Genomic DNA, 13,785 nt, shown 5'->3' with positions numbered 1-13,785 from the left:
CCCCCTCAACCCTTTACATAATTTTGCATTATATAATCTTTATTTTAACACTTATCCAAGGGCAGCTGGGTAATCTTGTAAATGAGACTTAGGTCTGTCTCATTCCAACTTAATGACCAGTCATTGTTCAGAGATACAATTTTAGCTAAATGCAGACATAAATGCAATCGTCTGATTTTTCATTTCATCTTTGGGTAGCACTAAATGCTAGCGAGTACGCGCTCATGCGGTAAGTGGACAACCAAACTTTCAACAATTTAATTTTGTTTGTAAGGTTAAAATATTTAATAAACTAACTTTTTGGAAATTACCTACCCTCTTCCGTTCCTGAATATGAAAATCGTTGTCGTAAGGTTGGTTTTTCAAAATGTATAATTTTGTACAACTATAGCAGTTTTTTTTCAGAAATCCTGAAAAGTGAAGCATGATTGCAAATTGTAGTGGAGTCCGAATGTCAAATTTATGCTAAGTTATCTTAACTGTTTTTTTTAAATTATGTGAAAGCGTGTTCGGTTTTGTTTTGTTTTGTTCACTTGTCCTATCATAATTGTCATGAACTCTTTTTTTAAACTTTACCAGACATGTATTTTTGTCTCATCCCTTCATAGGTGTTTGTGCTATAGGTTAATTACAAGTCCATTAATATATGCAGTTAATAGCAAAATGCAAACGTTATCTATTTTTGTGAAAACAAATGAGACATATTTTTATATATGTATCGTATCTGTGTAGAAGATGAACATTGATATTATGTAAGAAGAAAATGCGCACCACGTCAAACTCAACACTTTCAATATGTAGCCCTAAGAATACAGAATACAATTCTATAAACCAATCCAACTTGAAGGGAAGAAGTCCATATAGTCCGTACTAAAACCTTTCCTGTACCGACTTCCTTCTTTTGCAGGCCACTTAAAGTAGACAACTTCACCACCAGTCAACCAACCTGCCCACCAACTAAATGTTCCTACTGTTGTTATAAAATGGTCACACATAGTTACTGTCGCCAATTCCACCGATGCCGGGTAATCATGAATGTACTCAACATTTATCCCTTTTGGCATATTTTCCTTTGTCCACATAAGACCGTTCGTTATGACTAAATATGTTATATTTGTATATTTGCCCTGAAAATAAGTGACGACTTGTAATAGATAGTTACTTGAAGCAACTCTTATATCCAACGTGTTTTCCTTCTTCAAGAGTGAGACCATATCACCACGACGAACATGGACACCAATCATTGTATGAGATTTTCTGTCGCGTATTCCAAATTTATTGCAAATTTGTTTTAAAATGTGCAATGCTTTGTTTTGTATATGTTCCCGGAAAACATATTGTCTTCTGATTTCCATAGAGTAGTTAGTGAAGTAAACATATAATTGCAAATAGCTGCGAAGACTTACAGAATACAATGGATCAAATTGTAGAATATTCCTATCAAAGGACGAACTTTTTTTTTCTTCTATTATTTTAACATTTGAATGACACCTGGAAAACATGTTAGACTGTAGTCTAACTGTTAGCCTGAATGTTTTATACAATTCGCTCTTCTCTTGAACTTCAAGCGTCATTCCTTTCGACAAAGCTACAGCATATGAAGATGCAAAAATAAACATCTGATTTCCTAATCGTCCGGAAAAATGAGGACAAACACTGGATGTATTACTGCTATTGCTTAGATTTTTATAACTAGCATTTTTGTTTAGAAAATCTTCAACAATTGGATCCCCACAATAGTATTGAAAACACAAATAAAAACTACTGTCGAAGCAACGAACCCAACTAATGATGTATAAGCTGTAAACAACAAATTTCAGAATTACTTAAGTTTGGTTCAAATTAAATTTCCCTCAAATCCTTTATCTTAAATAAACCTTAGTCCCTAAACATTTGCTAAGTTTTACTTAAGTCCTGAAATGCATCTGGCGCGGGAGATACTTCTCCAAAATCCTTAATATAGTTATTTCTAGCTTTGTTATTTAATTTCTTATAATTAAGTACTCTGGCAAGCTTGTGGAGTCGATCGCATTCCGAACATAGAACTTTTATCTACATAAACCTGATTTCTCCATCTAAACAACTGGAAATTGCCGAAAGGCTTAGATAAGTCACAATTTTAAATCTTACTATACTTCCATAGAGTCAAGACTGGACGGCGGGTTAGGCAAAGAATCTTTGACATAATTAATCGGCCAGCCATATTCCAAAAGATCGCTTACTTTTGGTATGATAATCCCTTAAGTAATACGAAATGGAGGGATATTTAAATCTGTACGACAATAACTATAATTCATTTGGTCTACCTGACAAAAAAACATTATCATGCTGTGATAGTGTGTAAATATTCAGAATTTGTGTTAAAATTTATATTGGAATACTTATTTGTAATTTGAATTAATTTTATTATATTGACTTTAGTTTGAAATAAAGTCATTAATATATTCATATGAAACCTTTGTCTTTATTTAATACAGATTAATTACGGATTGTAATTGATTATGAATGTGTATTTTACATAAACGGACTTTGACAGTTGACAGTTGACAGTTTTCGGCTTGATTATTGTTCACTCTTACTATTTCTGTATGGTCAGTTTTACTCTTGATTTAGCCGCACAATCTTTACTATTTCATTGGTCACATCTCTTTTGGCGGTTTATCCTTTTTTGGCAGTTTATTCCTTTTGAAGTCCAGGTAGTTGCGGATTTCTATTCAAGCCGAATACACGTATCTGATTTCTTCTGTTGCATTTTCTTATTCATGTTGGAGGAATTCTACAGTTAATTAAGGTCAGTTTATTACTTTATCTTTACATTTTCCGTCATTATTCTATTCGGTTGTATTATTGATTTACATCGTTTCACGCACGGGTAACTTTCCATTTTAACATGTTATCGTAGTCAGAATGTGTATTAGGCGAATGGTGTGTGAATTATGTAAACTTTTAAAAGTAAATGTAATTTTCTAACGGGCATAATATTTAAGGTAAGAGTTATTGATTTATGCCTGAATTAAATAACATGATTTTAAATAAACGTAATGAATGACGAGCGACTGAGCGAAATGAGTTCGAGAGTAAATGAGTAAATTTTTAGACTTCATAAAATACTTTTGAGTTACATTTTTATTACACTTGTCCAGGGCAGATATGAATTTCAGTGTATACAAGTCTGTGCAAAGTAACTATACTTTAATATTTGTTTTACAGGTATTATGACAGATTGGGCAATCCACTTTATGATGTAATGAGGCATAACCTTTGTACCTCATATAAGGTATGGTAAATCGTTCAGTTTGTATTTGCTTATTTTACATTTGCTTAGTATTTTGCTTTGATTTGCTTTTGATTTGCTTAGCTTAATTTTGCTTAGTTAGATGCTTTTGGTGTTTTCATTGCTAATTCAGTTTTCTTCAATGTGCTTATTTTTTTTATATAATATTGAAGTTAATGAATGAGAGTAACTATTTTCATTTTGATATCTTGGCAAGTGTTATACTTTTTTACAGAAAAGTAACTTTCGATCAGATAATATTTAAGTATTCAATTTATTAATTTTATGAATCTGTGACGCAATTACAGTTCAAGTAGTAATTTTTGAATAACAAATGTTTTGTAAATCTATTAGAATGATTTATTTCATGTTTAGAAAATCAGAAACTTATACATATATTTTCTTGTTACTAATTGTGATATTTTGCTACGGGGTTTATTTCTAAATGCTTCATAATAAACTATCCAGAACCTTACAACATTGTGTCGACTATTTAATGCCTAACATAGTGCGATTACAATGCAACTCTATATTATTATTAAATGGAGGAGGAGTTGCTCATAAAAAGTCAAGTCCGGGGTAGACAAACGAGGAAAGGTAAACTATGACCCGTTGAATAAATCAGTTTTCATGATGCTGATGGATAAATCATAACGATCCACGAGTTCATGATGACGACCATAAAACTTCTGTAGTGATGACTTCAATCTTGTAGCAACATATCTCTGTTCCAGAAGCCTATTTGTAAGAGTTCTAGCGCGATGCAAAAAGTCTGCGTAGCTTCGGCAAGCTCTGGCATAACGTATGAGTTGTGATATGAACACTCCATACGTAGGAGCCGAAGGGATGTTGCCACAGATGAAAGGAAAGTTGACAATTTTGAATGAAAAGTCATCACGTTTGTCGTAAAGTTTGGTCAATAGTTTTCCTTTACCATCGATTTCTAAGTGTAGGTCAAGATATGAGGCTGACTTCACAGTGTCTGTATTATCCTTTATCTCTTATATTACCTTTAAGTTCTTTTGGGTAGATGCGATGTATCAAATATAGTGAAAAGACAATAAATATATATGCTAGCCGTGTTGAGGTTTTAGTATGGAAATCTTTTCCGGGTGTTGATGGGAATTTACATGTAAAACTTACCCCAAAATATGTTTTATCCAGCAATGAAGACACAATCCCTGTCAGATAACTTGATTCTAAGTTACTGTCGTGACAAGATCAAAAATCCTAGTTTATATCTGACTCCTCAACCAAATTCAAAATGAGGAGTCATTAATGGTAATGATCTAAATTACATATAGATGGTAATGATCTAAATTACATATAGATGGTAATGATCTAAATTACATATAGATCGGGCATCAAATCAGGCTGTATATTTTCGCCCTAGGCTCAACAACTTGAGTACAAATTTTACTGTAATAAAATGAAACTTTGTCACATTGAAATTAACCACATTTTCAGACATTTTTTTTCCAATAGAACTAGTCTCTGGTGAATGACACGTGAAAAGAACATTTAATCGCGTGCTTGAATCAACATGAATTGATTTTGAGGATGACGACATGTGGATCAAAAGGATTTTTCCCTCTTCTACGCGAAAGGAGGAGTTTATGTCACCATATCTTCCAAAATCATAGCTTTGATAGGATCCCGCTTAAAATACCTTACAATTTGGATTAGGACCATCCATTTTCGGTTTTCCTACATTACGAAAGTCCCCAAAATACGGAATTTTACATCTGCTAAAGAGTTGCTTCAAGGCTTCAAGCCCTTTTCGATTGCGTGGAGGACCTCTGAATGAAAGGCTTTGAAATGCCCGAAAGGAAATTGTTTTGCTAAATACAGCAATAGATGTAATTGTCTTTCGTTGACGAATTTCTCCTCAACATATGGAAACTGTAAATCTCACCCACACCAATTGTAATAGACCAAACTCCTTGCCGTTGAAACTTACAGAATCATGTTGTGCAAATTCGTGTGGCAATGGGACATCATATTAAACTCCATATTTTGGCACTCTGGCCTCTCCTGAAACAGTTTTTTTTTCATTTTAGATTTTGCAAATATTTTATAAAATGTCAAACCTTGATCTAGGTCTCTATTCTTTTATTCCTATGATTCGGCGTGTTTAAAATCGCTGTCGCTTTCGGAGCTTTCAACAACTATTGCCTTCTCTCGTATTGATACTATTTTGTTCAAATTTTTATTAGCACGTAGCTTTTTCAGGGAAGAAATGTCTTCATTTTAATCATGTTTATCCCTAGATATTTTTAACTTAAACTTTGAGTTCAAGGGCTTCGTTTTCTGTCCATAATTGTTCAATTGAATCCTTTAAGTCGGCAGTCACTAGAATGTTTATTTTTGTCTTTTACACCCCGTGGAATGTGTAATGAGGTTAGCCCCTCTCTTGACGAGTTTCTCTTCCGTTATAGTTTGATCTAAGGCTTTTTCACTACTAGCTGGCATTATAAAATCTAGGATAAATGAATTCAAGGGTCGAGGAACCCTTTTTCTTCAATAATTAGCTCTGACATTATATTAGGGAAAAAATCTAACAGCATTCTTCTTTTCTTTAGTAGTTCCTCCACTATCTAGAGCACACATCAAAATTTGATGAGAACCGAACACACACATATTCTTTAGCGACTTTGTGTATGTGCAGGTGAAATAACTGTGCTTATAAAAGGTTTGGATTCAGGATAAATCGGTACAGTCCACAGGATATGATTACACTATGCTGTATCGTGTATCTTCTGTCGATTCCGTATATATACGTAACATTTCATCGACAATACCTTTAAACATACACGATATAGTTCTGTCTTTTTACTTTCTGCTTTAAGTAAATTACAACATTTCAACTTCCTTTTTCTATTGTTTTTATGTGCATAATTTAAGAGCCCCATCCTATGCCTTGAATGGATTTCAAACCATATTTCAGCCAAACCAATGACTTGACCAATCAGCAACCGTTATTTTCGTAAGTGTTACCCATGTTGCACGACTGATTGCCCATGATTAACGTTTAATTATTCATCCCGTCTCACATGCGAGACGGGAATTAATCTCTGTAACAAGACAAGTCAGTTTGTAATTGGTCTAGTAATATTGTTCTTGCCTATTGTTACCCTTAATAGTTCAGGACAGTCCATAACAGGTGGTGCAAATATTGAACTTTGACAACCTAACACAATAAATAATGTAATCACATGTAAATACCTGTGACAATCCACGACAGCCCATGTCAATCCACTGAAAATTGGCATCACCTATCAAGAACAGTAAAAGCAGCCAAGAACAGTCAACAACAACCGGGCAAATTCTTAATTAACGTCTATCACGATTCGGGACTAGAGAAGACAGTTCATAATAGTTATAGGGCAGTTCGTGTAAACTCCTGTCGTCAACTGTCTTAATTCATTACAGTATTTCATCATTGCACAATCATTTATCTGAAACTTACACGTATAAAATTTGGATCATAGCGTTAGGGGTATGTTAGAGTTAAGGTTAAAGTTGTATGTAGGGAAAGAGTTATGGATATGGTACGAATTGGAGTTTGTACAAGGGTTATCTAAAGGAATTGGGTTATTGGTATGATGAAGAATGAGGGCAAGGTTTGGGATTAAAGTTCGATTAAGTGTTAAGGTTAAAGAAGCTAGCTTAAAGATAAGAATTAGAGTTATAGTTAGGGTTAGAGTATTGTAAAGGGCGAGGGTACGAGTTAATGTTATGTTAGGGTTATGTTTCATATCAAGTTAAGTTAAGTGTTATGTCTAAGGTACGATTTTGGGGTAAGATTAACGTTGATGTAAGGGTTAAGGCTTGAGTAAAAGTTAGGCTAAGGGTAAAGATTAATGTTAAGGCTAAGGTTGAGGGCTCAAACTTAGATTAGTGTAAGGTTTACGATTATTGTTAGAGTAAAGGCTTTGGGTAAGGATTAGGGAATAGGGATAAATCAGAGTTAAGGATAAGGGTTATTCCAACAGTTATGATTAGATTTATGGTTTATGGTTCGGGAAAGGGTAAGAGTTTGTTTTACGTTTACATTGTTTTTTGGATTACAATTATGTGTAGGGTTTGACGTATGGGTAATGTTTATTGTTTGGGTTAGGGTCAGAGTAACGGTAAATGTTAGTTTTAGGTTTAGGGTAAAATTTCGGTAAGGATTAATATCAAAGTAATGTTAAGGGTTAGGAATAGGTTTAGGCTAAGGGTTAGTGTAAGAGTTAAACGTCAAGGTGAGGGTTAAGGTTAAGATTGAAATTAAAACAAGGAATAGCGTATATATCAGGGTCAATGGAAAACGTAAGAATCTGGATAAAAGAATACATTTCAGGGATAAGGAATAGACAAGGAAAATGAAGAACTCTCACAAATAAGAATTTAAAATAGTTAAATTATAATCATATAGAAATAAAGGCGAATTAGTAATCCCGTCTACCACTGGATCCACTTGCACCAGTAACATTAGACGAAAGGGAAGGGCAAAGAACAGTTTTGCACAGTAACAAATCGGTTTTTATTGCGCAGAAGGATAAAAAATAACGATATATGATGACGACCATAATTTTTTTTTGTAGTGAAATCGTTGATCTTCATCCCTTTCAAAAGCCTGAGACAAGATAGTAGGTTAGGTCATGGGCAGCGTAATTAGGTAAAGTGTTAATGGTAAGGCTTTATGGTTAGAATATCATTAAGCGTTAGGGTATTGATTAGAGCTAGGGCTTGAGCTAGGTTCACGCTTATTCTTAGGGTTAAGGTTAGGTTATAGGTAAAGATTAATGAAGGCTAAGGTTGAGGGTTTAGGCTTAGCTGAGTGTAAGGTTTATGGTTATTGTTAGAGTAATTAGGGAATAGGGTTAAATCAGGGTTAAGGTTAAGGGTGATTGTAACAGTTATGATTAGATTTTGGTTAGAAGTTTTACGGTAAGGGAAAGGGTATAAGTTTGTATTAGTTTATGTTGTTGTTGTTTTGCTTTGTTTTTTTTTTATTACAAGTCAAATGGTGCCGGTTTACATCATGTTTTGTGAGTAAGCAACATGGCCGGACTTAATACCTCTGCTGATTCTGTGTCGGAGGAGATCGGAACAATCAGTCTATTGTTCCGAACTGCTAAGAATGCAGTGAATGTTTCATGCGTTAACATTTTTTATTGAACTTCTAGCATCATCTAGTATAATATTCTCCTAGTAATCCCTACTTCCTCTCCAACATACCACTCATATTGGAGAAATGCGAAGGATTGAAATTTCATTGTCCTTAAGAAAATTCTTCACGAAACAGAAGAGTGTTCCCTGATAACCAAGGTTAGCTGAGGCACCGCTACAGAAATATATGATTATTTGAGATATTACATTTCTTAATATGGAGCGCGAAATGGAAGATTTATGTAAAAGAATGAAATGTCTTTTCTTGTAACAGGAATCAACCTGCGTAGCAGACAGGTATTCCTTTACCCAAAGAGTCCTTGCAATTCTGGCATTCTTAGACGTAACACAACCAGGATTACAGTGAAGAATATTCCAATATCTGCTGATGAAGGGCAGATCCACCGAGCACTTACGCTTAAGGGCTGTGAAATCCTTCGTCTTACTAGAAAACACCTGAAAATCAATGGCAAACTTACCAACTGTCAAACTGGTAATAGATTAATTATCAGTAAAACCCTGACACGTCCCTTACCAAGAAACTTACAAACTGGCAGATGTGTAGGCATCGTAATGCACAGTGGACACTCTGAGTTTTCAATTAGAAAAACAGACCAAGAAAATTTTGAAAAAGAGATAACATGAAATAGATGCTTCAGACTATCTAATGTATGAATGTACAAATGACTGGATGCATAGAACATGTAAGAAGCTAGGTCATTCAATGGCTGACTGTCTTGAGACATTTTAAGAACATGATTAAAAATGGTCTAAGATGACATCAGTACTGCAACATTGAGGCAGCAAACCAAAGAGCATCAATGCTTTCTTCAAACTCAGGAAAGATTCCAAGTAAAACCAATACAAACAAACCAACGAACAAAACACAACCATCTATTGACAAATTTGAAAAAAAAATCTTAAGCAAATGGGAATCGACCCACTAAATACCACACACCTCCAACACAACCTGAGTATGATGGCGATTGCAGAAAAAAGTGGGATTAAAAAGGCCAAACCTTAATTGTCTAAATAATATTATAACTTTTTTTAATTATATCAAAAACATTGTTTTTGTTAAAGTAAAAAAACATGCCAGACAAAATGAGCTTTACTTTTTTCTGCAATAGCCATCATACTCAAGTTGTGTTGGAGGTGTGTGGTATTTAGTGGGTCGATTCCCATTTGCTTAAGGTGTTTTACAAATTTGTCAATACAGTTAAAAGAGAAACGTGCTTCAGATTAGTAGTGCTAATTTTGATTGATATAAAAAAGTATGTATTTTAAAAATATTGTATCTTTTGAGAACCAGTATGTGTGTTTGTATTCAAAAGAATAATTGTATGATATGTAATAAGTATCTGAAACAAAACACGGTCAAAAGCAGAATTTTCGAAATACAAGAAATGTATATGCATGTGTTTGGTTTTTACATTTGTATCTACTCTAAATTTAAAATACAGTTTGAAAGTCGATTTCCCTATAATTAGATACTTGCACCCAGTAATTGAACATTTCCTACCTTGTTCCAGATTCTTACATCTATTTAAAATCATTCGTAGAGTGCTTTTCTGTTACATTTCTTTCATCGCTTTTGAAATATTGACAGATTATTTCCGATCACAAATTTCTCCATGAATAATTACTTTGTAAACCCATGTGCATATTTAATGTTTGACGCTGTTACTAGTAGTATTCAAGTTCCAGTCTGTCATAACACACTTCATATAATTTATATAAGTCGCGAAAACACATTTTTCTCGAGAAGTTACTTACAGCAGGTGATTAGTTATTTTTATCTGATAATACTATAGAAATTTGTCAATCAGTTCTAAGAATGTATATGTAACTCTAACTTTTCTTTTGTTGTCATACTACTACATATATCTGAAACTGCTATGATGTGGGTAGTTTTAATTCATGCTTTGTAAGTCTTACTCATCTAATATAAATCAATTTGTATTAAGGTACATTAAATATTAATGTTCTCCAGTACATTATTCAGTTACGTTCATTTTTTAAAGTCAATATGAAAATTGTACTTTTATTAAAACTTTATTTAATCATAAATCGGAAAAATTTTGCTTTTTATAAGTTTGATATCCTAAATTTTTAACTGTTTAAAAAGTAGTACATGCATTCACAACGACCGAAGTATGGAGCGTATTCTACAGTTTGAAATTTGACATAGAAGCTAAACTTCCCTTACTGCAATAAACGAGGAGACAAAGACAATCACAAAGTTCCGGGGAAACAACTGCACGTTTTTTTGTCTCAAATTACATACAGTTCGTTCAACTAATCAAATCTTAACTTCTGTAGCATCAATTATATATTATTGACTATGGTTTCAGTTTATAGGGCAACACTCATAAAAAGCTCTCGTCTTATACTACTTTTCATTTGTCTTTGCAAATAATTCTACAAGTGCTATAGATGTGTGTTATGTGCTACACGTTTTGTATATTCTAATACAAAAGAGCTTTCCACATCCGTTATTCAGCTAAACTAGTCAAGAACAATCTCTTAGTGACTAACAGTGTTCTTCCTGATTGCATGTAGACTTTCCTTTAGCTAGATCCTGTAATCTCAGTTTCCGCTATATAGATGACGTATTATCGTTAAATAATCCTAATTTTGGGGATTTTATACATCGCATCTACCCCACAAAAACTTGAGATACAGGATACGACAGACACTGTGAAGTTGGCATGTCTTGACCTACACTTAGAGACCGACGATAAAGGAAAATTATTGACCAAAATATGCGACAAGCACAATGACTTTTCATTCCGTATTTTCAACTTTCTTTTCATCTCTTCAGCACCGGCGTATTGGGTTTTCTTATCTTACGTTATGCCAGAGCTTGCTATAAATACGCAGACCTTTTGTACTGCGCTAGACGTCTTACAATTATGCTCCTAATATTTAGTGGAGCCCGAATTACTCATTTACTTTTACTTTTTTTATTATTTTGGTTATTTTATGTTATTTGTTTGTGTCTGCTTTCCATGTCTGACATTTGTTCTTGGATTACAGATCCTTTATTTAATAAAATGTAACCCTTGTATTCATATGAGGTGCAGTTGCATCATAGATGTTAATCTACAACAAGGTTCAGTTTGGATTATACGTTCTTTAGGTGCACTTGCAGCTTAAGCACCAGAAAGATACCATATGGTGCATCAAACCCGAGTTTGAGTGCACAGACAAAATATCATGGTGCAGCATAAGCAAAATACAATAGAATAGTAGAATCTGGTTGCGGTCCTTGGCGTGTCAAGGTGTTTCAAGGGAAGCTCTGACAAATTTTGTGATATTGTGAAAAATGTATGCAAAAAGTGTAGAACATTTAAAAAATCTTTCCAAGTCAAAAATAATCGCTCTCATGTTCATTGCAAGCGATTTCTTACACGAAGGCAATAGAACCTTTTGAATCACAACATAGACCTTCAGTAGAAATTTTCAGATTTATTCCTCTTGACAATAGGAATACATATCCACTAATTAATGAATATTTTCAAATTGCGGATGATTTCATGTATAAACAAATCACTGCGATCACAAATGTACAAAATCCCCTTTTCGAACTATACATTATAAGGAATCCAGCATTGTTACTTTTCAATTTAAACACGTGTAGTCTTTTGTCTACTTAAGCAAATAAAATACCGGTCAGCGTTGACCCTACTGTAAAGTACATATTTGTTTGTATTAGATTTTTTGTCAATACAGAACTAATTAGTATGCCATGTTTTGTTAAACAAATACATGTGCCATGTGTACACTTAAATGTTATGTATTTTGTGAATGAAGATTTGTTTATAAAGGTAGGTGTAGCGATTTTATTTGTAATCTATGTATTGAATAAGATACGGTATGTGTTAAATCATCGTGAATTTGAACTACATGCTTTTACAATTAATTTCTAATGGGAGTACAGTCTTTGATAAACTTGATAACTTTAAACGTAAATGGGACTAAAAATAAGGATAAAAGAAATAGGGTGTTTGAATGGATGAACCGCCATCGGGTTTTTACAAGAAAGCATTTTAATGAACATATAGAACAAGATATCAGAAACAACACAAATTTTGATATATTTTGTAGTCACGGATCAAGTGTTAGTAGGGGATGGCAATTCTTATACACAAAACATTGAACTATAAGCTTCTTGATAAATTTGAGGATGATGAAGGGAGATCAGTATTAGTGAATATTGAAATAGACGATATTATAATAACATTAACGTGCCTTTATGCGCCAAATTGTAGATCTGCCCGAAATAGTTTTTTTTTCAAAAAGCTTGATCGTATAATTAAGGAACAGGGAGTAGGAATCCGATAATAGGGGAAGACTTTAATGATACCCTGAAAACAATAGATAGGAAAAGCTCTAATGCAACCAGTAAACAGGTTTGAAAAAAATAATGAAAAATAACAAATTAATAGATTTGGGCGGCATTTTAATGAAAAGCAGCAACACTATACATGGCGCCGAAAAGATAAAACACAGCTAAGCAGGATAGACATGTTATTAACAAGACATGATTTAATCCGGCGGCTAATAGAATGCTGTAAAATAAAACCGGTTATTATAAACTCAACTGGTCATATCAGTGTGTTTATGAAATTCAAATCAAACTCAGCTGATAAAGGTGTAGGTTACCGGAAATTAAACAATTCAGTGCTAGAAGAAACAGAATATATCAATTTAATAGACAACCTTATTGTAAAATATTTTAATGATGATGATAATTTAGAAGATATAACAATAAGGCGGGAATTTTTTAAACTTGAAGTGGAAGAACTTACTGTTGAATATTGTAAGAAAATGCACAAAGATCAAGAGAAATATTGATAAAGCTAGAAAATGAACTTGATAAAGTTGTCAACTTAAAAGATAGGCAAAAACATAACGATACCAACTTAGATATGAAAATTCAAGAACTGGAAACACGAATAGGAAATATTAACGAAAATAAAGCAAAAGGAGCACAGATAAGATCGAGGAAAAAATGGATAGAATTAGGAGAAAAAAATAACTCTTTTTTCTGGGATTAGAAAAAACAAAATAAGGTTAAAAATGTTAACGACTCTTACACCTTTTGGATTTAATGAATCTTTTATCAGATGGGTTAAAACTTTATACACGGAAGTTCAAATTTGTGTAATGAATAATGGATGGATATCTGAAATATTTAAAAATCAAGGGGCATAAGACAGGATTGCCCTCTATCTGCCCTTTTATTTGTTTTGTCAGTTAAAAGAGTAATCAAGGGAACCAAGGTTATAGCGGTAATCAAAAGAATGCAATCCAGGGACAAAGACCATACATGGAAAACACACACAACA

The 13,785-nt window shown here is 33.3% G+C and overlaps 1 protein-coding gene and 1 long non-coding RNA gene across 2 annotated transcripts; one reads left to right on the top strand and one right to left on the bottom strand.

The window, feature by feature from the left end:
• Window positions 1-656: 656 nt before the first annotated feature.
• On the bottom strand, window positions 657-2,032 carry LOC148623214 (galactoside alpha-(1,2)-fucosyltransferase 2-like). The gene is made up of 2 exons (XM_088574167.1): window positions 2,005-2,032; window positions 657-1,825 (listed from the first exon to the last, which is right to left on the bottom strand). The coding sequence occupies exons 1-2, from the start codon at window positions 2,030-2,032 to the stop codon at window positions 825-827; spliced, it is 1,029 nt and encodes a 342-aa protein (XP_088430293.1). The 3' UTR covers window positions 657-824.
• A 460-nt stretch (window positions 2,033-2,492) lies between these two features.
• On the top strand, window positions 2,493-12,205 carry LOC148623213 (uncharacterized). The gene is made up of 3 exons (XR_015920805.1): window positions 2,493-2,987; window positions 3,211-3,277; window positions 7,864-12,205. It is a non-coding gene; the product is annotated as an uncharacterized LOC148623213 (long non-coding RNA).
• Window positions 12,206-13,785: the final 1,580 nt, after the last annotated feature.

The sequence above is a fragment of the Perna viridis genome, chromosome 3, assembly GCF_037379345.1.
Source record: "Perna viridis isolate PV_CMFRI_1.1 ecotype Kerala chromosome 3, ASM3737934v1, whole genome shotgun sequence".
In the NCBI taxonomy this organism is placed as follows: domain Eukaryota; kingdom Metazoa; phylum Mollusca; class Bivalvia; order Mytilida; family Mytilidae; genus Perna; species Perna viridis.
This window is presented reverse-complemented; position numbering and strand designations above follow the sequence as displayed.

Coding starts and splice junctions, on each gene's coding strand:
- LOC148623214 (XM_088574167.1), bottom strand. CDS start 2,032: ATGCGATCGACTCCACAAGCTTGCCAGA. Junction 1,826..2,004: donor GACTCCACAAGCTTGCCAGA/GTACTTAATTAT, acceptor ACCAAACTTAAG/TAATTCTGAAATTTGTTGTT.